This window comes from Ursus arctos, unplaced genomic scaffold, assembly GCF_023065955.2.
Source record: "Ursus arctos isolate Adak ecotype North America unplaced genomic scaffold, UrsArc2.0 scaffold_21, whole genome shotgun sequence".
Taxonomy (NCBI): domain Eukaryota; kingdom Metazoa; phylum Chordata; class Mammalia; order Carnivora; family Ursidae; genus Ursus; species Ursus arctos.
The window spans coordinates 49919376-49945795 of record NW_026622886.1 but is presented as its reverse complement, the minus strand read 5'-3'; the positions used below and the strand labels follow the sequence as shown (position 1 = coordinate 49945795).

General features: G+C 47.3%; 1 protein-coding gene across 2 annotated transcripts in view; it reads right to left on the bottom strand.

Annotated features, from left to right (window-relative positions):
* Nucleotides 1-5462: 5462 nt before the first annotated feature.
* TIMELESS (timeless circadian regulator) overlaps nucleotides 5463-26420 on the bottom strand; it is a 30866-nt gene continuing 9908 nt past the window's right edge. For both annotated transcript variants that reach the window (XM_026500258.4, XM_057316251.1), the window contains exons 2-29: nucleotides 18545-18709; nucleotides 18243-18396; nucleotides 18005-18119; nucleotides 17847-17909; nucleotides 17456-17557; nucleotides 17120-17275; nucleotides 16736-16869; nucleotides 16448-16535; nucleotides 15596-15772; nucleotides 15032-15249; nucleotides 14684-14787; nucleotides 14369-14538; nucleotides 11805-11939; nucleotides 11555-11706; nucleotides 10762-10859; nucleotides 10544-10670; nucleotides 10233-10434; nucleotides 9800-9945; nucleotides 9119-9204; nucleotides 8916-9030; nucleotides 8744-8826; nucleotides 8373-8515; nucleotides 7992-8169; nucleotides 7841-7909; nucleotides 7600-7718; nucleotides 6449-6668; nucleotides 6238-6342; nucleotides 5463-6107 (exon numbers count right to left, since the gene is read on the bottom strand). In XM_026500258.4, the coding sequence (XP_026356043.2) occupies nucleotides 6034-6107; nucleotides 6238-6342; nucleotides 6449-6668; nucleotides 7600-7718; nucleotides 7841-7909; nucleotides 7992-8169; nucleotides 8373-8515; nucleotides 8744-8826; nucleotides 8916-9030; nucleotides 9119-9204; nucleotides 9800-9945; nucleotides 10233-10434; nucleotides 10544-10670; nucleotides 10762-10859; nucleotides 11555-11706; nucleotides 11805-11939; nucleotides 14369-14538; nucleotides 14684-14787; nucleotides 15032-15249; nucleotides 15596-15772; nucleotides 16448-16535; nucleotides 16736-16869; nucleotides 17120-17275; nucleotides 17456-17557; nucleotides 17847-17909; nucleotides 18005-18119; nucleotides 18243-18396; nucleotides 18545-18641 (3630 nt within the window). In that variant the 5' untranslated portion in view covers nucleotides 18642-18709 and the 3' untranslated portion in view covers nucleotides 5463-6033. The remainder of the gene's footprint in view (nucleotides 6108-6237; nucleotides 6343-6448; nucleotides 6669-7599; nucleotides 7719-7840; nucleotides 7910-7991; nucleotides 8170-8372; nucleotides 8516-8743; nucleotides 8827-8915; nucleotides 9031-9118; nucleotides 9205-9799; nucleotides 9946-10232; nucleotides 10435-10543; nucleotides 10671-10761; nucleotides 10860-11554; nucleotides 11707-11804; nucleotides 11940-14368; nucleotides 14539-14683; nucleotides 14788-15031; nucleotides 15250-15595; nucleotides 15773-16447; nucleotides 16536-16735; nucleotides 16870-17119; nucleotides 17276-17455; nucleotides 17558-17846; nucleotides 17910-18004; nucleotides 18120-18242; nucleotides 18397-18544; nucleotides 18710-26420) is intronic.

Here is a 26420-nt window from a genome sequence, read left to right as displayed (position 1 = left end):
TATCTTTACATCCAGTTTGCCAGTCAGCATCACCACCCCCCTCAATATGAAAGTGGCTTTTGGTTGAAATTCCTCCAATTTCCAACTCTAGTGCCTTGGGAGTGACAGGGGAGAGAGAAAAGAATGCGTAAATATGGTAGGGGCAAGAAAAGTGGTGATGAGTTTTTCTCCAGGACCAAGGAGAAAAATGACAGAAGGATCCCCCAGTCACACTCCCTACCTTTGCTCCTGTCCTTTTCTTCCACCTGTTCCTCATCAATTCCCATCAGTTGTCAGCTGAATTTTTTTGGTTGTTGTTTCAATTAGTAGAGGTATTTTTTTTTAGTAGTTTATTTTTATTTTTTGTTCTTTTAAAATTTTTTTATTTATTTGAGAGAGTGAGGGAGAGCACAAGCAGGGGGAGCAGCAGGCAGAGGGAGAAGCAGGCTCCCCGCGGAGCAAGGAGCCCAAAGTGGGACTCGATCCCAGGGTCCTGGGATCATGATCTGAGCCAAAGGCAGACGCTTAACCGGCTGAGACTCCCAGGCATTCCAGTGGTTCATTTTTTAGAGTAGTTTTAGGTTTATAGGAAAATTGAGCGTTAAATACAGTCCCCAAATACTAAAATATTTCCTGTATTAACATCTTACATTAGTGTGGTACATTTGATTCCTATATTAAAGTTATTTATCTCATTATGTATTATTATTATTACTCAAGTCCCTAGTTTACATTAGGGTTTAATTCTTTGCATTCTATAGTTCTCTGGGTTTTAGGAAATATATAATGTCACACACTTACCTTTACGGTACCATACGGAGTACTTTTCACTGCCCTAAAAATCTTGGGTGCTGTTTTAGCTACCATTCCCTATCAGCCTGGTGTCCCCTGAAACAGGGGGCATCAAAGTTAACGCCGTCAGCCCCCTAGAGCAGTGCGGCTGGTACGTACATACAACAGAGAGCAGTCCCGCTGTTCTCCCGTAGGGACACCAGGGCTCCTCTCCTTTTGCTGGCTTACGGACGGCCCCCAGGGCTTGTGCTTAGCACTCCTCACCAGGCCATTGCTCTCCAGAGACCTCAGGTTCCAGCTCTGGCTGAAACTTTCCTCTGAGTGACTTAAAGAATCCTCTAACTTGGAGCGCCTGGCTGGTCAGGTGGTACAGCATGTGACTCCAGATCTTGAGGTTGTGTAAGTTTAGGCCCCATGCTGGGTGTTTAGAGATTACTTAAAAATAAAATCTTAAAAAAAAAAAAAAAAAAGAATCTTCTAACTTTCTTGGGCTTCAGCTTGCCTGGATTCCACAGGAAGTTTTCCTATGGCATCAAAGAAGTTGAAAATGGCAGCAAAGAGAAAAGAACCAGCCTCTAGATCAGCACATTGTTAGTATTAACAGCTACCTCGTGCTTAACACTGCACTGGTGACGATCTGCTAGCACTGGGACCCTTATTAATATCGCTGTATTCACCTACATATGGCTGGTCTTTAGCAAGCACTCCAGTTAATGCCCAACGCCCAAAATGGCGACTCTACAGGAGGCACTGAATACATGTATGTATTAACTGGATATAGTAATAAATGCGCCTTTGGGACCTAAAGGTGAATTAGACATAATCCTTTCACGGAGCTCACAGTCTAACGGCAAAAAGAACAAACCAGATGAAACACTGTAAGGTTGGCACTTTATCAGGGGAATGAACAAATCCCAGCTAGAAAAGTGATTGCTTGTGGTTTGAGGTTCCAAGAGTGACAAAGACTGCATCACAAAAGCAAGCACATTTGAGCTGATTCTAGAAGGATGAGATAGGAGTTGGATAGAGCCCACCAGCAGAGGGACTGCCATAATCAATAGTCTGGTGCAGGAAAAGGCCTGCTCTGTGAGGGTGATTCAAAATAGTCTGAGGGGCTGGGGCGCATGGCTGGCTCAGTCAGTAGTGCATGCGACTCTTAATTTCAGGGTGATAAGTTCGAGCCCCGTGTTGGATGTGGAGATTACTTTAAAAAAAAATCTTAAAAAAGAAAGTTGGGCAGGGCAACAGTGTGAAATGTGGGCACGGTGACGGCAGCTGAAGCTGCAGAGACTTGCCGAGATGAGGCGTGCTATCCTGGATCCAGACTCTGTCCCGAAAGAAACGGGAGACCATCAAATGCTCTTGAGCAGGGCAATGACATGATCGGAACCACATTCTAAAAGGCATTCTGCAGGGAGAATAAAACAAGAATGAAAGGGAAGAGGAGACTAGGACGAGGAATCTTAGAGGGTCAGCTACGGTAGGCCTCAAGGTCAGAAATGAGGAGCGGGTACTCTGGGGGCAGAACCAAGGTAACATGTGACTCGCTCTCTTGAACTCTTTTGGCAACAGCTGCAGTCCAACCTTTTATTTGCCCTATGAACCTGGGTGGCAGAATTTAAGGGAGAGAATCAGTTTCCTGGAGCCCTAACCACAGCCTCAAGAACTCTCCCTTAGACGTCAGTAGCTGGATGGAGGGAAAAAAACAAAAACGAAAACCTGGGAAGCAAGTGAAAGATTATTAAACATAATGAGCATGTGGTCTCTTTTTTGGGTGATGAAAATGGTCTAGAATTAGATAGCGGTGATGAACGCAAAACACTGCATGTAACAAAAGCCAATGAATTGTACACCTTAAAATGTCTGAAATGCTGAATTGTTATCTGAATTTTACCTTAAAAATACATTCAAAATCTGGAAGGACGCATCACCAGCAGACCTGTACTAACTATAAGCAGGGCCCTAAAACCCTTCAATTCGATGAAGGCTGAGAGGTGAGGAAGCTGCAGAAGAAAAGCTGGAAGCTAGCAGAGGTTGGCTCAGGAGGTTTAAGGAAAGAAGCCGTCTCCATAACATCAAAGTACAAGGTGAAGCGGCAGGTGCTCACGAGCAGCCACTGCCAGTTATCCAGACCTAGGGGCGCCTGGGTGGCTCAGTCAGTTAAGAGGCTGCCTTCGGCTCAGGTCATTTAGTTATTTGAGAGAGAGAGAGCACAAGCAGGGAGGAGACGGAGAAGCAGGCTCCCTGCTGAGCAGGGAGCCCCATGTGGGGCTCAATCCCAGGACCCTGAGATCACGACCTGAGCCAGAAGGCAGATGCTTAACTGAGCCATCCAGGTGCCCCCCAGCACATCTATTTGGAATATGGTGTATTGAATGTTTTAAGCCCACTGTTGAGACCTACTTCTCAGAAAAGAAGATTCCTTTCAAAATATGACTGCTCATTGACAAGGCACCTGGTCACCCAAGAACTCTGATGGAGATGTCCAATGAGATTGTTTTCATGCCTGCTAATGCAACATACAGTCTGCAGCCCATGGATCAAGGAGTAATTCTGGCTTTTGAGTCTTATTACTTGAGTAACATATTTTGTAAGGCTCCCATAGATAGTGATTCCTCTGATGGATCTGAGCCAAGTCAATTGAAAATCTTTTGGAATGGAATCACCATGCTAGATGCCATCAAGAACATTCATGGGGCTCCTGGGTGGCTCAGTTGGTTAAGTTGCCTGCCTTTGGCTCAGACGTGATCCCGGAGTCCTGGGATCGAGTCCCATGTCGGCCTGCTCAGTGGGGAACCTGCTTCTCCCTCTCCCTCTATTGCTCCCTCCCTGCTTGTGCTCTCGCTCTGTCAAATAAATAAATAAAATCTTAAAAAAAAAAAGTTTAAAAAAAGAATGTTCGTGATTCATGGGAAGAGGCCAAAGTGTGAACATGAACAGGAGTTTGGGAGAAGTTGATTCCAACTCTCAAGGATGACTTTGAAGGGTTCAAGACGTCAGCGGAGGCGGTCACTGCAGATGCGGTGGAAAGAGCTAGAGCACGAGAATAAGAAGTGGAGCCTGAGGATGGGACTCAATTGCTACCACCTCACGATGAAACCTTCTCAGGTAAGTAGCTGCTTCTCACAGATGAACAAAGAAAGTGGTTTCTTGAGATGGAATCTACTTCTGGTGAAGACGCTGTGAAGACCGTTGAAACGACAGCAAAGAATTTAGATTATATTCAGCCTCGTTGGTAAAGCAGTAGCGGGTCTGAGGGGACTGACTCCAACTGTGAGAGAAGCTCTGCTGTGGGGAAAGCAGTAGCGGGTCTGAGGGGATTGACTCCAACTGTGAGAGAAGCTCTGCTGTGGGGAAAGCAGTAGCGGGTCTGAGGGGACTGACTCCAACTGTGAGAGAAGCTCTGCTGTGGGGAATGCTGTTGAGCAGCGTCACGTGCTACAGAGAAATCACTCGTGAAAGGAAGGGTCAGTCAATGCACCAAACTTCACTGGTGTCTTATTTTAAGAAATTGCCACAGTGCGGGCACCTGGGTGGCTCAGTTGGCTGGGCATCTGCCTCTTGGTTTTGGCTCAGGCCATGATCCCAGGGTCCCGGGATTGAGCCCCACGTCGGGCTCCCTGCTCAGTGCGGAGTCTGCTTCTCCCTCTGCCCCTCCCCCACTCGTGCTCACTCGCTCTCTCTTCCTCCCTAATAAATATAATCTTTAAAAAAAATTTTTCAAGGGCAACCTTCTCTGGGCCCCTCCCTCTTCAGAAGCTTTGTACTATCACCTATCACCTTTGTACTATCACCTCAATAAACCTTGCTTTGCTGCTACAAAAAATAAAGAAAGCAAATAAAAAATAAAGAAAATAAATAAAAATTTTCAAAACTACAGGGTAAATAAATGGAAAAGGACAGCAATACTTCTGTACCCAATCACAGTAATGGTCTACACCTGGTAAGAGAAACTGGTAGAAGAAATTGGGGCTGGAAGTTTCAAAGAAGGCGGGCAGGTCAGGGCCCCTTTCAGGGCATTTCAAGTAGAGACAGCCAGTGGGGACAGCAGGACACAGCAGAGGTGCAGGAACAGCCCTGCTGAAAAGAAGCAGTCTCGGGTTGGGAAGTGGGGAAAGGCATGGCATAAAGATATGCCAAGACTGGTCTGAGCTGGGAAGTGTCTCGGCCCTTGGAAACTTCAATTACCCTGGAGATAGCTTCACCCCTACCTTTAGAGGCTGTGGGAGGAAAAAAAAAAAACCCAAGTCGGAAAAGCAAGACAGTGAGACGCATCCTTTACCTAGGGCTCTCCCTGATCTGAATGGTTATTTCCTGAACCTCTCCTTCACCCTACCTTAGCCAGAAACACAGGGAGCCAGAAAGCCGACGGGTTCCGAGAGTTGGGAAGGACGTGACATTTGTCATTTTTATCCATCTCTTTCTGGCCCAGACTTTACCCTCCACTCCGCCCCAAGCTGGCGAACTGGCTTCTGCTCCTTTTGTGGCTCGTGCTTCTTCCTGCTGCATACACCTGTCACCTTCAAAATTGATCCTAGACAAAGGGTCTGGAAGGGGAGAATGTTTTCGTGTCTTCTGTGGGGAAGGCAGGAGAAAAGCGACAGGTGATGGTTTCTTTGAACCCGAAGAGTTAAAAGTTCTTCTAAGAACATAGCAGGTGGAAGGCTGGGGTAGTTAGACAGACTGGCATGTCAGATCAACACTGGCAACTTTTAATTTAATTAAACGCGTTGAATTTAACACCAAACACATTCACCATCTAGAGAGTACTGCGTCCTAACCCTACCTCAACTGCAGGAATTAGGTTCAGTCTGGTGTCTAGCAGGTGATCACAGGAAAGAAACGAGGATGCGAGCATCTGGTGCCTTTTAAAAATGGTGCAACACCCCCACCCATCATGCCACAAAGCTCCCCATCTGGTGCTGTGACCCATCTCTAGCAGAAAGCCAAAAGGGGTCCAAGGTGCCTTCTATATGTCGCTCACTTCTCCCATTTGGTAAGGGGCACAACTAACCCAAAGAAATGGATCCTAGAAGAAGAGGGGTAAGTCCCCGGGGAGCTACTGAGGCATACTGCTAAAACTGGGAGAAGCAAGGAGTGATTGCAGAGGAGTCCAACGCCACTGCCTGAACTTCCTGAACCCCAGGACTCTACTGCTTCTGTCTGGTAAGAGGAGTTTCTGAGTCCTGTGTGACCCTCTGAACTCTAACTTAAATTCCCCACCTAAAAACGGTCTACCCCTTCCCCGAAACTTCCGGCTCTTTAGTCGCTCTCATCTTCATCCTCAATCTGGAACCGTTTCTTCTTTTGGATTTCTGGAGCTCTGGACTCTGGGGCTATGGGAATGACAGGGGTGAGAAGAGAGAGTATCTAAATATGTTAAGGGGGAGTAGCACTGATCTTCAGGACTGAGGAGAAGAGTGCTAGAGGTCAGAAGAAAAAGCAAATCCCATTCAGACTCCTTACCTTTGCTCCTGCCCTCGTCTTTCTCCTGTTCCTCATCGCTGTCTAGTAGTTGTCGCTTCCGGGGTGCCATTTTTAGCTGTTCTTTCTCACCAGCAGCCCCCTCCTCTGAAATGACCATAAGAGGCATGGAATTAGGGAACCAGGCCCTCATCAGCCCTCTCGAACAACATGGCTGGCCCATAGTAAATACCCAATAGGTAAGTGGTCTTACCCTCTGGGGACACCAGGCCAGCTCTCTTTTTTCGGGCTAACACGAGGGCCCTTAGGGCCTGTGAACGGTGCTCCTTTTGGTGCTCCTCTTCAGGGCCTTGCTCTCTGGGGACTTCAGGTTCTGGTCCTGGCTGAAGTTTTTCCTCTGGCTGACTCAAGGAAGCTGCCACCCTCCGGAGCTGGGTAGGACTCAGCTTGGCCGGAATTCTCCAGAAGGTTTCCTACAGGAGCAAAGAAGTTGAAAATGGGAGTAATAAGAAAGGAGCGACTCTAGTTCACCAGATCTTGATATTATTCACTGAATAAATATGATCTAACATTGGTGAAGATCCACAAAGGCTGTAAATTCCACTTGTTGCTTATTTATCCAATATATGTACAATGTCCAGCACAGTGCCTGATATGTCAGTAAAATCCCAGTAAAATCAGTTGTTAAATAAATCAATGAATGGATACTGGGGATCTAAAGGTGAATCAGATATGATCCCTGGTTTCAAGAAGCCCACAATCTAGTGGAAGAAAGAACACACTGTAACATCACAGGCTTGGGGTTACATCACAGGAATGAGCAAACCCCAGCTACCAAAGTTACTACTTTCCCTTCGGGGGTTGAAGGAGTGATAGGGACTGCTTCTCTGGGGAGGGGACAACTGAACTGACTCTTGAAGGCTGAGTGGAGGTTCGTCAGGAAGATGGGTGATAGGTGAGTGTCGCCTTGTATGTGTGGCCGGAGCCATCCAGTGGAGGGACTGGCACGATCAGCTGTTGGGAAGTATGGAAAGTAGTCCAGGATGATGACGGTGAAACGGAAGTGTGTGGGTGGCATGGCCGTGAGGCTACAACAGCTGGCCAAGGCCAGGCATGTCTCACAGACCCTGTAGACTCTGTCCCACCAACAGTGGGGAACCGCCCGGTGCTCTGGACAGGGGAGTGATAAAATCAAAACTCTACTTTAGAAAGATAACTTGGGGGGGGCAGCACAGAAAGTGGAACTAGGGACGAGGAGATCAGAGAAGATGAAAAGGACGGCTGCTGCCGGAGCCTCGGTCAGAGCTAACCAGAAAGGAGGTCAGAGATGGCAACTGCAAGGAAGAGGAAGAGATGTATTGTACAACACGCCGCCGTGTATGAAAGTGGAACTGGTGTATTTACCTGTCCAGAGGCAGGAGGCCGAACCCCTAGCTTGCGCAATAGCTGTTGAAACTGCTCATTTTCCATCGCTTCCTCATTTTCTTCCGTCAGCGGCACCAAAGGCACTGGCTGGGAGCAGCCTAGGACAGGGTCAGTGGTCATGTGGTGAAGATCGGAAGCCAGAATGGGTTGTCCATCCCACGCCCAGGTCTCTGGCAGCCTCCAGTACCCCAGCGCCGAAAACCGTCATTTATCCCCTCACCATCCTCTTCTCGATCGTCCGCTACTCGCATCAGGCAGTTCTGGAGCCACAGAAGGGGAGCAGAGAAGCCTACAGGAAGGAGGGAAACTTATCATTGGCTCAGACTGCCAACCCCTCCACCTGAGACATCTCTCCCAGCCCGAGGCCTCACCTTCCTGAGACAGGCTTTGCCCAAGGGTCTCCGCTGAAAGGACTGGGCTACACTCGGCTTTATCTGCTTCTGAGTCCTCCTCTTTCTCTTCATCCTCATCACTCTCTTCCTCTGGCAGGTTTTCTTCTTCTTCCAGATCTTCCTGGCAAAAATCTTTTTGGGACTCCTCTCCCTTAAGCTAAAATTCAGTGGGGTGCGAAATGAAAAAAGGGGACAAGATGAGGAACGGAGCGGAATTCTCTGGTTCCTGACCACCCCTGGAAACCGGGGGGGAGGGGGGACTAGCCAGAAGAGCCTAAGGCAGGAACCATCTGGGTGAGCTACCTGTGAGGAGCGCTTTGGGGGTGGGGGGGCAGCCTGAAGAGCCAGGGAAAGACTTACCAAGCTTGAGGGTGCTAACTTCTTGCGGCGTTTCTTATAGAGCTCCCGCCGCTCAGCCACCAGTCCCAGAGCCAGCAGCTTGTCCACTATGCGGGCCCGTGAGCGCCTGGCTGTGATATTCTTCATGATATGACCCAGCACATCTACGAAGAGCGAAAGTGTAAATACTAGAGCAACGGGGGGAAGGGAGTAGTGAAGGAGACCAGAGGCCTTTGGAAAGATGCTAATTCAATTCACTCACAAATGACACCACAAATAGAGTAAAGGGAAAAACGGGATGGAATAAGGGTTCCTCGGGAACAGGAGGCAGGGGCAAGAGACGGACAGCTCGGCTCTCATCTCAGAGGCTCGGAAGCCCTCCCGTCATTTACCATCGGAGTCCTGGAACTCCTCAAAAAGCCGCTGCAGCTCTAGCTCCTGGTCTTCTGTCCACAGGACAATATGGGTTCCTTTCCTGCGTAAGGAGGCGTCAGTGGAAGAGGGGGCCCAGGGAGGAAACGGAGGACTCCCTATCTCAGTGCCCTCCAGAGCATGCGCCTCTACCTTTGGAAGTCCTTGACACTGTCAGCCAGTCCCAGTCGTACCAGCTGGTGGATGACCTGCTTGCGTGTTCGAGGGGTTTTCAGGTGGGCCAAGATGACGTCCACCACATCCTGACCTAAGGTGGAGGGGGAGTGAGGCAGTAAGGAGGGTCCTGGAGCTCAGGTCGCCCACGTCAGAAATCTTCAGATCTCAAGGACTCATACCTTCCACATCCTTATGGGCAAGGTACAATTCCTGAAGCTGGGCCTCCTCCTCTGGGGTCCACATAGGGGGTTTGCGACTGGAAGATCTAAATGGGGAAAGGAGAAAGGGAGTATGTAGGATGTTGGCTCCAAAAGAGGAGACCAAAGGCCCTCTCTGGTCAGCTCTACAGGGAAGAAGGGCAATGTGGGTAACTCAGAGGAGCCAGCTAGCAGAGGCCTACGGTGTGCTTCCTTTCCCTTATTCTCCTACCATTTATGAACCCAAAAGTCAAACGAAGAGACTTTCTGGGTTGGGCCCTACTGAAGCTGATGCTGCAGGGGCTGAGCAGGTCATGGGAAAAGCAGGTTATGAGCTACAAGGAACGAGGGCGAACATTTCCATGCATCCTCCGTTTCCCAGCACATTTTGGGAAAGGGCACATACGGACTCTCTCCAAGGGGCTACCCTACTGCCAACTGACCGCCCCCCACAAAGGCGGGTGAAGGAAGGAAGCCAGGGTAGACAGGAGACTTAGGATCCAGTCCCACTTCCTCTCTTGGGTGATCTCAGGGAACTTGGGGGCTTGTTTTCTCACCTATGAAAGGGGAAGAAAGACCAGCTGATCTGCAAGCTCTGCCAGCTTTGACACTGTGTGACTGCGTCACCCATTCTTGCCCATCCTTCCCCATCTTCAAGCTCACCCGCCGTCCAGAGAGCCATAGCCCTCGGCCATCTCTCGAACCACAGCTGTGTTCTTCCAGAACAGCAGCTCCACAAAGGCTTTCTGGTTGACTGCAGCCAGCGCGAAGAACTTGCCCAGGATGTACTTGGCAAAAGTCACCAGCTCCTGAGGGAGAGGGAGTCTGTGAGTCCTGCTGTGAGACCTCTGGCCTAAATGGACGCATAAACCAGGCCCTCTAGGTGCTTTTTCTCTACCTGTTCCCAGCTGCCCCTCCTCACTCGGACTCTCTCCCAGCCGCCTCCAGCTCCCTCAGCTGCCTGCCCACTTCCTCCCCGTTCTGCCATCTCTCGGCCCTTGGCACCACTCGGCACCCTTTATCGCCTGAAGACTGTCCTTTGTGACCCTAGCACTCCCCTAAGCCTCCCGATCCCCGTTGCTTGGTGCGTCCTCACGGTGTAGGCCCCCGCGGCCGGGTCACTAAGCAGACGGTTGAAGAGGCAGAAGAGTGAGAGCTGGAAAAGCAGGGCGTCCATTTTGAGGTCATGGGCCAAGCGGTGCAGCATCTTGACAACGCAGTGGTTCGTGTGGGCGCCGTTCTGTCGGTAGCCCCGCAGCAGCAGCACGTAGGCTCGCACCACAGCGGAGCTTGCGAAACTGCACCGAGACGGGGAGGGGGAGAGGGTGTCCGCAAAAGCAAGCCGCCGCTCACCCGCCCAGCGCTACAGGCTCCGCCCTGGGCCCAACTCCGTCTGCTCGGCCTCACCGTTTCAGGTAGTCCGGAAAATTAAATTCCTTCTCGGACACCTGGACCGCTTGCAACTCCTCCTCCTCCTCGTCCTCTTCCTCCTCGTCCTCTTCCTCTGCCCCTCGTTCCTCTGGCCCCTGCTGCCCTACAGAAAAAGTGAGGATTATTGGGTCTCTGTGACGCCGGTTCTAGAGAAGAGCTGGAAGGAGGGGGACGCGAAGGAACCGCAGACTCACGGGGAAGCGGGGCGCAGAGGATTTGTTTCAGCAGCTGGAGCTCTTCCTCTGCGGAAATGTCTTGAGAGCCAAACACATCTCCTTCTGGCCACACCTCCCTGAAGCACAGACAGAAAGAAGACCTTAACCAGGGGGAATCGGAGTTATAATTTGGGGTGGGTGGATGAATTTACACTCATCCCTCATCTGTCAGCCAGGAAGAGAATGCAAACTGTTACCTCAAAGATGAAACAAAGACTCGAGGGAGATTTTCCCTCATCAGCCACACTGCAGCAAATACCGTAAGAACAACACGCAAACAATCTAAATGTCCCACACTTGGTTGAACAAATGTACATTCCACATTGCCATTAACAATTATGGCAATATATCCCATGAGAAACGATGCTCGTGATATACTGAGAAGTAAAAAAATACTATAAAACACGACGTACAATATTTCATTTTTGTACAAGAAGCTGTATATGTCTACACATAACACGGAGGGAAAAAAGAAAGATGACTCATCGAAATGTTAGAGATGATTACCTTCAGCCAGTAGAATTATCTGTATTTTCCCCCAATTGACAGTGCTTTCTGATATTTCTCAAAAATAAAATAAAAACAAAACAACAAAGCCCCCAATAAGGCAATCGAAACTCCCCAGGACTTGGTGCTCAGTACAGAGCCCCTGTGCTTCTCAAGGGACTCCTCTCTTTGGAAGACAAAGAAACTTGGACCACAGCGAAAGCCTCCCTCTGCCCCCAAAAGCCCAGGAGCTGAATCCAGAAGGATGGGTGGGCAGGGCTCTTACCGGGCAGACCTAAGGAGGGTCAGGGCCTGTGGGGCCTGGCCAGCCAGGAGACAGTCTTGGATCCGCACCATGGCTTCTGCCCGCTGCTCTTCCACTGGCACCTCTGAGGCCGCGTCAAAGGGAACCACGGAGTCCAAACTGAGCTCCGGATCCTAGAACGGGATTAAGGCTATGGGAACAGAGGAGGGAAACCCAGACAGCCTACCAGCGTACTACCCTCGGGGAAGGTAGGGTTTCTGCAATTACCTACCTGGGCACAGCACTGGAGCTGCTCGGCCAGGGATGGCCACACAGCCTCCAGTTCCCCTGCACTAGCGGGGACATTACCAGGAGCAACAGGCCGATCTAGGACCTTCTTTTTCTTCTTTCTCTTCTTTCGTTTGTTCTATGGAGAAAGAACTGTTGTTAGGATGGCTGGAAAGCGAAGAGGATGTTTTCCCATCAGTGTCTTCCCTATTTATTCATTCAGTAGAGGTCTGAATTAATTAATCTAATAGTCACAGAGTGACCACTGTGTGCTCTTCATAAGCAATAGGGAAGCGAGGGTGAGCGGTGTATTTCTTCAAGGAGCACACAGTCCAGTGGAGGAGACTGGTGAGTAGACAGGTAAAGTATATTCCAGTATGGATAAGACCTAGAATATGGCTGGGCATAAAACACCATGGCAAAACACAGGAATAGTACTTGACTTATTTCTTGGGGTCCGAGATTTCTCAAAAGCAGTGATATCTTAAGCAAAAGTTTACAGAATGAACAGATTTGCTATGAAGATACGAAATTCTATATGAAAAGGCTTTATAAAGTGCAAAGCACTATGTAAACATAACCTGTATATTTTCTCCTGAAAAGCAGGAAAATGAGAGTCAGCACCCCACCCCGGCCCCCCCAAATCAGGCCTGTGAACCAGTTGGGGGCACAGGCAAACAGGATGGACTAGTGGGCCCTTGAGGTACACACTCTATCCGGGAAACTCCGACCACACTGAAGGTTAGGAGCGTGGGCTTCGGAGCCCAGCAGATCTGGGTGTGAGTATTGACACTAGCCACTAGCAAGGCCTCGAGCACGCTGCTTCACCCCTGTGTGCACGTGTCCTAGGGCTACTCGAGGATGACACGAAAACCCTAGCACGGTCGGACACAGTAAACACTCAATGAACAACAGCACCTCGTATTTCTGATGATACAATAGAGCCCTGAACGTAAAAATATCTTTTCGCAAGGTCTCACTGGTACTACTGGCACTTTTAAGTCCAGTTCTGACCAAATTTTAAGCCACAGCAAACAGAATTACAGGAAGATTTCTACAAAGCAGAGTGCCTGTGTCTGCAGGATACAAACTGAGATTTTCTTTTTGTCTTAGACTTTATCATTTTATTTTTTTTCCTCATGAGAAGTGTACTCTTTAATCCCCATTCTTTATTTCCCCCATCCCCCCCACCTCCTCCCTGGTGACCATCAGTTTGCTCTCTATGGTTAAGAGTCTGATTCTTAGTTTGTCTCTCTCTTTTTTCTCCATTTGCTCATTTATTTCTTAAATTCCACGTATGAGTGAGATCATATGGTATCTGTCTTTCTCTGCTGACTTATTTCACTTAGGATTATACTCTCTAGCTCCATTCATATTGTTGCAAACGGCGACTTCATGCTTTTTTATGGCCGAATAGTATTCCCACGTGTATATGTATATGTATATATCAAGTGTCTGCCTTCGGCTCAGGTCATGATCCCAGGGTCCTGGGATCGAGACCCACATGGGCTCTCTGCTCAGTGGGGACCCTGTTTCTCCCTCTCCCTCTGCCTGCGGCTCCCCCTGCTTATGCTGGCTCTCTCTGTCAAATAAATAAATAAGATCTTAAAAAAAAATACAGGGATGCCTGGGTGGCTCAGTCAGTTAAGCGGCTGCCTTCCACTCAGGTCATGATCTCAGGGTTCTGGGATGGAACCCCACATCGGGCTCCCTGCTCAGCAGGGAGCCTGCTTCTCCCTCTCTCTCTGCCTGCTGCCCCCCTGCTTGTGCTCTTTTGCGCACGTGCATGCACTCTCTCGCTCTCTGTCAAATATATAAATAAAAAATCTTAAGGAAAAAAAAAGTCACATGCTCCACTGACTGAACCAGGCAGGTGCCCCTTGTCCAAGACTTAATTTTTTATTTCATTTCAGGCTTATATTATAATCCCATCTTTAGGGATCTGGGGTCTGACATGAGCCGCCTGAGTTATTCTAACAGTTACTAATAGAGGAGGAGATTCTTGACCTCCTGGCCTTTTTTTTTTTTTTTTTTTTAAGATTTTATTTATTTATTTGACAGAGAGAGAGGGAGAGAGCAGAACAGGGGGAGAGGGAAAAGCAGGCTTCCCTGCTGAGCAGGGAGCCCGACACGGGGCTTGATCCCAAGACCCTGGGATCATGACCTGAGCTGAAGGGAGGCGCCAAACCGACTGAGACACCCAGGTGCCCCTAGACCTCCTGGCTTTTAATTTAGGGCTCCTTCCATCTCACTACAATGCTTCTGAAGTATAACCAGGAAGGATCGCAGCATAATTACTAAACTCTGAAATTATGAATCCCCAGAGTTTATATGCTTTGCACATAATAGTGTTTCGTAAATGTTTCCTGAATGAATTAAAATATTTATGTTACACTGGAGATGAATTTAATGAAAGAAGGAAACTATAGTGGACTCAGAGCAGCGACACCAACAAACCCCTTGCCCTCCTTAGTTCAGAGGAGTTCTAACAGGTCAGCTCGAGCTGCAGAAATGTGAGGAGAGTTCCCTTCCCTACAGCTCTTTCCCCATCCCAGGGCTGCCAAGTACCTGCACGACCAGGTTCCCACGGCTCCGACAGAACCGCTCCAACATCTTGAGGAAGAGGTGGGTGGTTTCTACCAGGTCACGAAGGAAAGAGCGTGGCTGGCATCTCTCATCAAACTTTCGAAAGAGTGCCAGGAAGAGTTCTCGGTACTCCATCACATAGAAAATGTTGTCTAGGAATGGAGAAGAGAAAGGAATGGAAGGACTGGTCTGGAAACTTTGGGAAAGGGAGAGATGGATGAAATTTCAACTGGGAAGAATGAGAATGTGATCAAGAGATGGGAAAGGCCAGGATGAGAGACCTGGCCAGGGCCTCACTCTTGATGATGCGGCTGCTCTCCCTCACAGCCTCGTCCGGGGACATGTCCATCTCATTCACTGTGGCCAACAGCTCCTGATAGGCCTTCAGGGCCAGGTGCATCCTGTGAGATGAGGCGAAGAGGAAAAATGGAGGACAATTTAGGAAACTGGCCCATGGAAACAGTACCACCCCTATCCCTTCCAAAAAATAGTGCCTTCAAACACAGTGACCCAGCCAGTCCTTGCTCCCCAGCTCGACCATCTTAATCCTGAAACAGGAAAGAAAGTACCACCCAGAATTCCGGCACTCAAGATTCCCAGCGTGGCCAAGATGCCCACTCTGACCCCAATTCTCGTCCCACTCACCGACGTGCCCAGGAGGCGGCTTCCTTGCGGTCAGTCAGCATCATCTCATAGTAGTTGGTGAGGTTCTGCTCAATGAAGTGGAAGGTACGGACACTGAGGGTCTCAGAGACCAGGCCTGGCCGGAAGGAGGCAGCTCGGTTGAAGGCCATGAAGAAAGCCAAGGCCCACATGTAGTATGTCTCATCATGCTGCTGAGCCTTCTCCCGCAGCAGGTGATCCTAATGTCCCGGAAAAAAAGACCACCCCGTAACCCCAGGGCTTCCAACTTTCTCTCGTCCTATGATGATGGGATAGACCCTGGACACCACTGTAACAATATTGTGGGATTCAGAATTTCCAGCCCTCTCTTGTTCTCCCCAGGTCTCTCCCCTCCCTCTGGGGCATTTCTCTAAGCCTTTTTAAAATGGTCCCAATAACCCAGTCCCTCCCAGCATCCTCACCATCTCTCAAGGGTGCCCTATACCCTGCCCAACTACTAGTCCACACTCCAGGGTCAGCGTCCCATAGGCTCCTACCCACCACTGGCCCCATCACCTCTCTATTCCATCCCTCCCAGGCTCTCACCTTCACCGAGCCCATGAGCCGGTTATAACAGTTCTCCAGGAACTCAGAGCAGAAGTCTCTGAGGAAGAGTCTCACGTTGAGGGCAGAGCGGCGCTGAACGGACAGCTCCCGGGCAGCCTGGCGTCGTTTAGGCACCCTTCGGGGCTGCTTTCCCAAATCGGAACTGTAGTTTTGGAGCTGGGGGTGTGGGTTGGGGGATTAGAATGACTCCTCACCACCACCCTCCCCCTGCAGCTCTTTCCACATCCCTCGTGCTACAATTTCCTCATAAGAAACTCTTGGAAGGTTCTCTCCCTCTGGTACTAAGAGAAGATATAGATAAAGACAATAATGCCAGAGGCTCCATTTCTCCTATTGTCTCCAACTTTTTTATTTTTTAAGATTTTCTTTCTTTCTTTCTTTCTTTCGATTTTATTTATTTGAGAGAGAGACGGCATGTGCATGAACAGGGGGAGGAGCAGAGGGATAGGGAGCAGCAGACCCCCCGCTGAGCAGGGAGCCTGATGAAGGGCTCGATCCCAGGACCCTGAGATCATGACCTGAGCCGAAGGCAGACGTTTAACCGACTGAGCCACTCAGGCATCCCTGTCTCCAACTTTCTAAGCCTAAGAACAAAGATGCTTTACTTCCAGAGATTCTTGCTTTCTTTTCTTTTCTTTTCTTTTCTTTTTTCTTTTCATGATTTTATCTTTAAGTCATCTGTACACCCAACATGGGGCTCAAACGCACAACCCTGAGATCAAGAGTTGCGTGCTCCCCCGACTGAGGCAGCCAGGTGCCCCACCCCTGCTTACCTTCCTTAGGCACCCTCAACTCCACAGCGTTCCCACCCCAGATGGGGAGCGTACTCACATTGTGCAGACCTTTGTGAAAGATGAGGTCCCTCTCCCCAATCGATTTCAAGCCTTGGACAATGTAGGAGCCCCCAAATCGAGAATGCCTGCCGTAAAAAAAAATTAGTCCAGGGTGATTCCTCAATCCTCTGGAAGCTTTATCCCCATTCCCTCTCATCAGCATATCAGAGCATATCATGACTGCAAAATGTTACCTGGTCACCACTGTCTTAGCCTTTGGCCCAAGGCCTCAGCATTCCATACCGAAGGGATGGGAACCTAGATAGGGCACCTCCCTGCCACTCACCTGTTGCCTCGCTGAAGGGCTCGAGTCTTCTTTTCTGCCATCTCTCGCTGGCGCAACACCTCCAGTTCTGCCACATCTGTGCTCCGCTCCTGCGCTAAGCGTCCCTGTCCTACTCCTGCCAGCTGTTCAGGGTTCTAGATTTGGAACAAAGAGGAAGAGTCAGAAGGATGGTCGTTCCTTGTCCTTGTTCTAGGTTCAGTCCTAGTGGGAACAGAAAAGGTGAATGAAAAAGGACTGCTGAAGGTACTCCATACTCAGGACATGGCTACTCCATCTGTCACCCACCTGCCCCTGGATAATTCAGCCATTACTTCAAGAGTAATTCTGGCTACAGAGCAGAAAAGTACATGGCTCATGGGACTAGGGAATAAGCCAGGTTCTCACCTGGTCACGAAACATAAGGGAGACAATCTCTAGCACATGCAGGCTCCACTGTTGCTCAGCTGGCGAGCTGGCCAGAAAGAGAAGCAGGTCATCCAGGCCACTGAGGTGAACTGCCCAGAGAAGCTGGTCATGGACACTGGCGTCATCGTCAATCCTCTGAGCAGTGAGTGATAAGGAGAAGAAGAGAGGTCATTCAGCTCCACTGCCCTGCATTGAGGTTCTCCAACTCACACCTTGATCAAGGATCCCCCCTGACGTGTCAGAGGGCAGAAAGGCAAAAAAAGGCAGCTCAACCTAACCAAGCATAAGAAAGGAGACAACCCAAGACCCTCTCACCTTCTCCTGATCAAGGTCAGCTGGAACATGGAGAATATTTCTGACCAGCAGCAGGATCCGTTCAATCAGTAAGTTGTCTTCCTCCTGCCGTTCCTCCCAGCCCTAGTCAGAAGGACGGTTAGAGGACAAGACTCCCTGCGGAAGGCAGGCAGCATCTACCCTGGCCAGAGGACAGAGGCCCAGAGGAGAACCAGGGTTACGAAGGAAGAAAAAAGTTCAAGCAGTCCTGAGGCAGCCAGAGACAATGAATGGGGCTATGTATCGCAAGGACTGGGACCACAGCTCCAAACTCTACTATCCTGACAATGACCAACGAGCCTGGCACTCTGCCTGGAGGAGGAGCAAGGTATTAACAGTCCCCTGGGATCCTGGAAGATGGACCCTCACTCACCAGCTGCAGCAGCTCATACAAAGTTTCACTGAGGACTCCAAAAGCCTTCTCACTGGCAAAGGCCTATAAAATAGGGGAATGGACCTTAAGCGGCACCCACCCTCTCCTTCCCTACTGCCCCCAACTTCTGCCCCAGGGACTTTGAAGGAAAACCTCACCTCTTTGTAGGCCTGCAAGTACGCTAGCACCTGCAGAAAATGGTGCCGGAAGCTAGGCTCCTTGGGCACGCTGCCAAAACAGAGCAAGGCTGGTTGTGTCAAGTTCACCATCAGCCTGCGGAGACCATGAAGGAGGGAGATGTTGCTCAGTTTCCTCACCAGGGTCAAACGCCGAAATCTACCAGCTCAAACACCAAGGGCTGGCGCATGGTAAAAGTCAGAGCGCTGAGGAACCAACCTGATAACAGCATCAAAAAGAGGCTTGTCCTGGCGGTGCTGGATGAGGATGGGCAGAAGGTCACTCTGCAGGATCTGGGCTGCCCCCAGCTGCTGCCGCACATCGCGAGTGTCATCCTCGTGCCTCAAGTAGCGGATCAAATCCTTCACACTCTCTTCAGGGACAGAATAAACACTTACAAGGAACCATGGAAGAAGCTCCACCCCTGCCCACAGGCTATTCAAAACCCACAACTGGAGAAATTCTACAGACCTCCTCAATTCAAGCAAGTTTTTTACCTGTTTCCTCAGAAAGGTACTCACCTAAGCAATCCGGTTCCTTGTGGTAAGTGTCTCCTTCTAAGTACCCAAGGGCACTACATGTGGCTAGAAGTTCACAATTCATCATGTACAAGTCCATACACCAGTGGACCAGCCAAGAGAGATAGATATAAGGTAGGTGGAGACAGGACACAGAAATGATGAGGCCTGTAGAGACAGGGAAAGATAACACATGTAGGGTCCTCTCCGTGAAAGGGAGAGGGGAACAGAACAGGACCTTAGTGCTCAGAGTATTCTGAACAAGGTCCTCAAATACTTCACTTTTGTCAAAAGTACCAAAAGTTTGTATTGTAGTGCAAGAGGATCACGAGGGGAGAATTCGAGAGATAAGTGACACCATAAAGCAAAACAGTATTAGAATAATTGGGGTCCCAGAAGGAGAGAGAGAGAGGGGCAGAAGGTATATTGGAACAAATTATAGCGCAGAACTTCCCTAATTTAGAGAAGGAAACAGGCATCAAAATCCAGGTGGCTCAGAGAACCCCCCCTCAAAATCAATAAAAATAGGTCAACACCCCAACATCTAATAGTAAAACTTACAAATCTCAGAGACAAAGAGAAAATCCTGAAAGCAGTTTGGGACAAGAGGTCTGTAACCTACAACAGTAGAACCATTAGATTGGCAGCAGACCTATCCACAGAGGCCAGGAAGGCCAGAAAGGACTGGCATGATATATTCAGGGTGCTAAATGAGAAAAAAATGTAGCCAAGAATACTTCATCCACCTAGGCTGTCACTGAAAATAGAAGGAGTGATAAAAAGCTTCCAGGACAAACAGAAACTACAAGAATTTGCAATCACCAAACCAGAACTACAAGAAATATTGAAAGGGGTCCTCTAAGCAGAGAGAGAGCCCAAAAGTAACATAGACCAGAAAGGAACAGAGACAATATATAGTAACAGTCACCTTACAGGCAATACAATGGCATTAATTTATATCTTTCAAGTTACCCTGAATGTAAATGGGCTAAATGCCCCAATCAAAAGACACAGATATCAGATTAGATAAAAAAGCAAGACCCATTGATATGCTGCCTGCAAGAGACTCATTTTAGACCCAAAGACACCTCCAGATTTAAAGTGAGGGGGTGGAAACCATTTATCATGCTAACAGACATCAAAAGAAAGCTGGGGTGGCAATCCTCATATCAGACAAATTAGATTTTAAACCAAAGACTGTAATAAGAGATGAGGAAGGAGATCATACTTAAAGAGTCTATCCAACAAGAAGATCTAACAATTGTAAATATTTATGTCCCCAACATGGGAGCAGCCAATTATATAAGCCAATTAATAACAAAATCAAAGAAACACATCGACAGTAGTAAAATAATAGTAGGGGACTTTAACACCCCCCTCACTGAAATGGACAGATCATCTAAGCAAAAGATCAACAAGGAAATAAGGGCTTTAAATGATACACTGGACCAGATGGACTTAACAGATATATTCAGAACATTCCATTTCAAAGCAACAGAATACACATTCTTCTCTAGTGCAAATGGAACATTCTCCAGAATAGATCACATCCTGGGTTACAAATCAGGTCTCAACCGGTACCAAAAGACTGGGAATATTTTCGGACCACAGTGCTTTGAAACTTGAACTCAATCACAAGAGGAAAGTTGGAAAGAACTCAAATACATGGAGGGTAAAGAGCATCCTACTAAAGAATGAATGGGTCAACCAGGAAATTAAAGAAGAATTTAAAAAATTCATGTAAACAAGTGAAAATGAAAACACAACTGTTCAAAATCCTTGGGATGCAGCAAAGGTGGTCTTAAGAGGGAAGTATATAGCAATACAAGCCTTTCTCAAGAAACAAGAAAGATCTCAAATACACAACCTAACCCTACACCTAAAGGAGCTGGAGGAAGAACAGCAAATAAAGCCTAAACTCAGCAGGAAGAGAGAAATAATAAAGATCAGAGCAAAAATCAATGAAATAGAAACCAAAAGAACAGTAGAACAGATCAACGAAACTAGAAGCTGGTTCTTTGAATTAATGACTGATAAACCCCTGGCCAGACTTATCAAAAAGAAAAGAGCAAGGATGGGGCGCCTGGGTGGCACAGCGGTTAAGCGTCTGCCTTTGGCTCAGGGCGTGATCCCGGCGTTATGGGATGGAGCCCCACATCAGACTCCTCTGCTATGAGCCTGCTTCTTCCTCTCCCACTCCCCCTGCTTGTGTTCCCTCTCTCGCTGGCTGTCTCTATCTCTGTCAAATAAATAAATAAAATCTTAAAAAAAAAAAAAAAGAAAAGAACAAGGACCCAAATAAATAAAATCATGAATGAAAGAGGAGAGATCACAACCAACACCAAAGAAATACAAACAATCATAAGAACATATTAGGAGCAACTATATGCCAACAAATTAGACAATCTGGAAGAAATGGATGTTTTCCTAGAGACATACAAACTATCAAAACAGAACCAGGAAGAAATAGAAAACATGAACAGACCCATAACCAGCACGGAAACTGAAAATCAAAAATCTCCTAAAAAATAAGAGCCCAGGGCCAGATGGCTTCCCAGGGGAATTCTATCAAACATTTAAAGAAGAATTAATACCTATTCTTCTGAAACTGCTCCAAAAAATAGAAATGGAAGGAAAACTTCCAAACTCATTTTATGAGGCCTGCATTACCTTGATTCAAAAACCAGACAAAGACCCCACCAAAACGGAGAATTACAGACCAATATCCCTGATGAACATGGATGCAAAAATTCTCACCAAAATACCAGCCAATAGGATCCAACAGTACATTAAAAGGATTAATCACCATGACCAAGTGGGATGTATTCCTGGGCTGAAGGGTGGTTCAACATCCGCAAATCAATCAAAGTGATACACTACGTTAATAAAAGAAAGCACAAGAGCCATATGAAACTCACAATAGACACCAAAAAAGCATTTGACAAAGTACAGCATCCTTTCTTGATTAAAACTTTTCACAGTGTAGGGATAGAGGGTATATACCTCAATATCATAAAAGCCATCTATGAAAAACCCACAGGGACTATCATTCTCCATGGGGAAAGACTGAGAGCTTTTCCACTAAGGTCCAGAACACGGCAGGGATGTCCACTATTACCACTGTTGTCCAACATAGTACTAGAAGTCCTAGCCTCAGCAATCAGACAACAAAAAGAAATAAAAGGCATCTGAATCAGCAAAGAAGAAGTCAAACTCTCACTCTTTGCAGATGATATGATACTTTATGTGGAAAACCCAAAAGACTCCACCCCAAAACTGCTAAAACTCATACAGGAATTCAGTAAAATGGCAGGATATAAAATCAGTGCACAGAAATCAGTTGCATTTCTATACACCAACAATGAGACAGAAGAAAGAGAAATTAAGGAGTCAATCCCATTTACAATTGCACCAAAAACCATAAGATACCTAGGAATAAATCTAACCAAAGAGGCAAGGATCTGTACTCAGAAAACTATAGAAAACTCATGGAAGAAATTGAGGAAGACACAAAGAAATGGAAAAACACTCCATGCTCATGGATTGGAAGAACAAATATTGTTAAAATGTCTATGCTACCTAGAGCAATCTTCATATTCAATGCAATCCCTATCAAAATACCATCAACTTTTTTCACAGAAATGGAACAAATAATCCTAAAATTTGTATGGAACCAGAAAAGACCCCAAATAGCCAGAGGAATGTTGAAAAAGAAAACCAAAGCTGGTGACATCACAATTCCGGACTTCAAGCTCTATTACAAAGCTATAATCATCACGACAGTATGGTATTGGCACAGAAACGGACACACAGATCAATGGAACAGAATAGAGAGCCCAGAAATGGATCCTCAGCTCTATGGTCAACTAATCTTCGACAAAGCAGGAAAGAATATCCAATGGAAAAAAGACAGTCTCTTCAACAAATGGTGTTGGGAAAATTGGACAGCCACTTGCAAAACAATGAAACTGGACCATTTCCTTACACCATACACAAAAATAGACTCAAAATGGATGAAAGACGTAAATGTGAGACAGGAATCCATCAAAATCCTTGAGGAGAACACAGGCAGCAACCTCTTCAACCTCGGCTGCAGCAACTTCTTCCTAGATACATCGCTAAAGGCAAGAGAAGCAAGGGAAAAAATGAACTACTGGGACTTCATAAAGATAAAAAGCTTTTGCACAGCAAAGAAAAACAGTCAACAAAACCAAAAGACAACCGACAGAATGGGAGAAGATATTTATTTGCAAATGACATATCAGATAAAGGGCTAATGTCCAAAATCTATAAAGAACTTATCAAACTCAACACCCAAGGAACAAATAATCCAATCAAGAAATGGGCAGAAGACATGAACAGACATTTCTGCAAAGAAAACATCCAAATGGCCAAGAGACACATGAAAAAGTGCTCAACATCACTCGGCATCAAGGAAATACAAATCAAAACCACTATGAGATACCACCTCACACCAGTCAGAATGGCTAAAATTAACAAATCAGGAAACAACAGATGGTGGTGAAGATGTGGAGAAAGGGGAACCCTCCTACACCGTTGATGGGAATGCAAGCTGGTGCAGCCACTCTGGAAAACAGTATGGAGGTTCTTCAAAAAGTTGAAAATAGAGCTACCTTAGGATCCAGCAATTGCACTACTGGGTATTTACCCCAAAGATACAAATGTAGTGATCCGAAGGGGCACCTGCACCCCAATGTTTATAGCAGCAATGTCCACAATAGCCAAACTATGGAAAGAGCCGAGATGTCCATCGACAGATGAATGGATAAAGAAGATGTGGTACATATATACAATGGAATATTATGCAGCCATCAAAAAATGCAATCTTGCCATTTGCAACAATGTGGATGGAACTAGAGGGTATTATGCTAAGCGAAATAAGTCAGTCAGAGTAAGACAATTATCATATGAGCTCAATGATATGTGGAATTTGAGAAACAAGGCACAGGATCATAGGGGAAGAGAGGAGAAAATGAAACAAGAAGAAACCAGAGAGGGAAGCAAACCATAACAGACTCTTAATCTCAGGAAAAAAACTGGGGGTTGCTGGAGTGAAGGGGGTGGGAGGGATGGCGTGGCTGGGTGATGGACACTGGGGAGGGTATGTGTTGTGGTGAGCGCTGTGTATTGTGTAAGACTGATGAATCACAGGCCTGTACGCCTGAAACAAATAATACATTATATGTTAATAAAAAAGAAAGTATCAAAAGTGCTATTCCTAGTTCCAGGGAAAGCTTCAATTCAGGCTTCTACCTAGTCAAAACCAAGGAGATTCCAAGCCTAAGAATTAAGCAATTCTAATTTAATTCCTCTAACTTGGATCTAAAATTATGGAAACAGTCTATTTCAGAGTCAAGACAATGTATAGAAAGAAAGGTTGGTTAGAGAAAGGCATCAACTCTGAGACTTTCAGCCTCAGACAGCTCTGTAGCCTTTTGGAGGAAGTGGGGGGGTGTGAGCTTCCCCCTCCTTTAAGGCCCCTCCACCTTCCACAGCCCCTCTACACACCCTGTTAGAGCTCTATGTACCACACAGGCTAAGAAACCCAGCTTTGACCATACTGATTCTACTTAGGATCTGACATTCCTAGGAGTCCAGAGGCTTCTGAGGCACTGGAGATGCAGAAAGAAAGTTCCTTCACTCTCCTCCCCAAAGTTACTCTTAAATTTTGGGGATCTTAGTAGAAGCTAGTGTCTAACGGAATGGGAAGGAAAAGAATTAAGTAGGAACCGGTTAAACTCCCCATCATTCTCCCCAGAAGAACCATCTTCCTTTGCTGAAGCTTGTCCCTTTTGATTAAGATCCCTAAACCCTGGGGCGCCTGGGTGGCTCAGTCGTTAGGCGTCTGCCTTCGGCTCAGGGCGTGATCCCGGCGTTATGGGATCGAGCCCCGCATCAGTCTCCTCCACTGTGAGCCTGCTTCTTCCTCTCCCACTCCCCCTGCTTGTGTTCCCTCTCTCTCTGGCTGTCTCTCTCTCTCTGTCAAATAAATAAATAAATAAAAAGCTTTTAAAAAAAAAAAAAAAAAAAAAAAGATCCCTAAACCCTGACCAGATAATCAGGAAGGCGGAGATCCTGAATCTTGGATGTTTCACAACCTGACCCTAATAACGCAGACACACACAAACACATTACATTCACTAACCTGTTCCTGTGGAAAACGGAATGCCCGTCAATCTTGTCCCCTTAGCACATTCAGCTACTCTGCTCTCAGCCCTCGACAGCTTCCTCTGAAAAGGAAGCTGTTCCATAGCTATCTCTAGCCCGCCTCCACCCGTTCCCCAAGACTAAATGGGCAGTGTCCAAAAGACTAAGGTTTAATGCCTGATGTTATCTCCTTGCATTTATGTAATTGGTCTACTTCTCCAGGCTACCTGCTATCTTTCTACCCCCACGCAGTGCTAATCTACTTTCTGAACGCTCAGCCCAGCAAGAGTGAGCCTGTAAAACACTGAAGGACCAGAAGTCTGAAGGGAGACCTCTCTTCAATGCCCCATGGGACCCGTAGCCCCTCAGACCTGGACTTCAGTACGGTAGGTGGTGTGTGGGATCTCCAATTCTCCCCTTAGACACATCCAGCTTTTTCAGATAGATCACTGGTGTGTTTACATACGTGCGTGCGCGCGCGTGCAGACACACACACACACACCCAGACTGCAGGGCTTCCCTGTCCGCTGTCTCCAAGTGGCAGCCTAGAAAGCTGACAAAGACAGACAATACAACGGTCTATAAAGATGCTGAGTCAGCACATCTTCCTCAAACTAAGACACAGCATCACACTCTGGTATTGAAAGCTGTAACGTGATAAAATCTTCCAACAACTGAGACAAAGCCATGTCTGGGAGGCTCTAAGACGGATAACCTCATACAGTCCCAGCTCCCCTTCCCCTATATCTTTGTAGATTGTAGACCAATGCTATATAAAGATTCAGTATTTGTAAAATTGGCCCCAGCAGAGTACTCAGATATCTGCTTTGAATACATCCCTTTACCTGAACGGCAAAAAGAAGTAACAGCTACCTGTTACCTGGCTGGCAAACTAAGAGGGGGAGGGGAAAGGAGATGGGAAAGGAACAGTCCTTGCAGACTTGAGAAGGGAAGATGTTATGTAAGAGACCCAGGACTTCAGGTTCTAATCCCCTGCAGTTTTGTTGCCCCGTCCCCCGCAGTTTTCACAAAACCAGAGAGCAACAGGCAAAGCAGAGGAAGAAATGGGTCAGATGACCTATTGTAAAGCTCTCAGGTCATGAAGCAAGCTGGCAGTGTTGGGCCTGTTCATTAGAACTGGAATCAAACAGCTCTCACAGGTGTTTCAGCCATTCTGGGTAGAAACACGCTATTAAAAAATCATCCAGGGGCGCCTGGGTGGCTCAGCTGTTAAGCGTCTGCCTTCGGCTCAGGTCATGATCCCGGGGTCCTGGGATTGAGCCCCGCATCGGGCTCCCTGCTCGGTGGGAAGCCTGCTTCTCCCTCTCACACTCAACTTGCTTGTGTTCCCTCTCTCGCGGTCTCTCTCTGTCAAATAAATAAATAAAATCTTTAAAAAATAATAAATAAAAATAAAATAAAAAATCATCCAGGGCCAGAAAACTTAGAGTTCACTCTTTTTATTCATTTAACTAGAAGCTACTCACTTTGTCTGCCGGTCTCATCTTCCTCTCCTAGACCACTTATACTCTGACCGTCTTATTCTCCTCTACTAAATGTTGGCTTATGCATTTCTGAATGCACTCAATTTCTTTCATTTGAGAATCATTCATTAAAAACTAACACAAAGAACAGGACAATGGTCACAAGGTGGGGCTGGGGTCCTGGCTTCACTGCCTCCCTCTCTGTTCTTCACCAAGGCAGTCAGGCA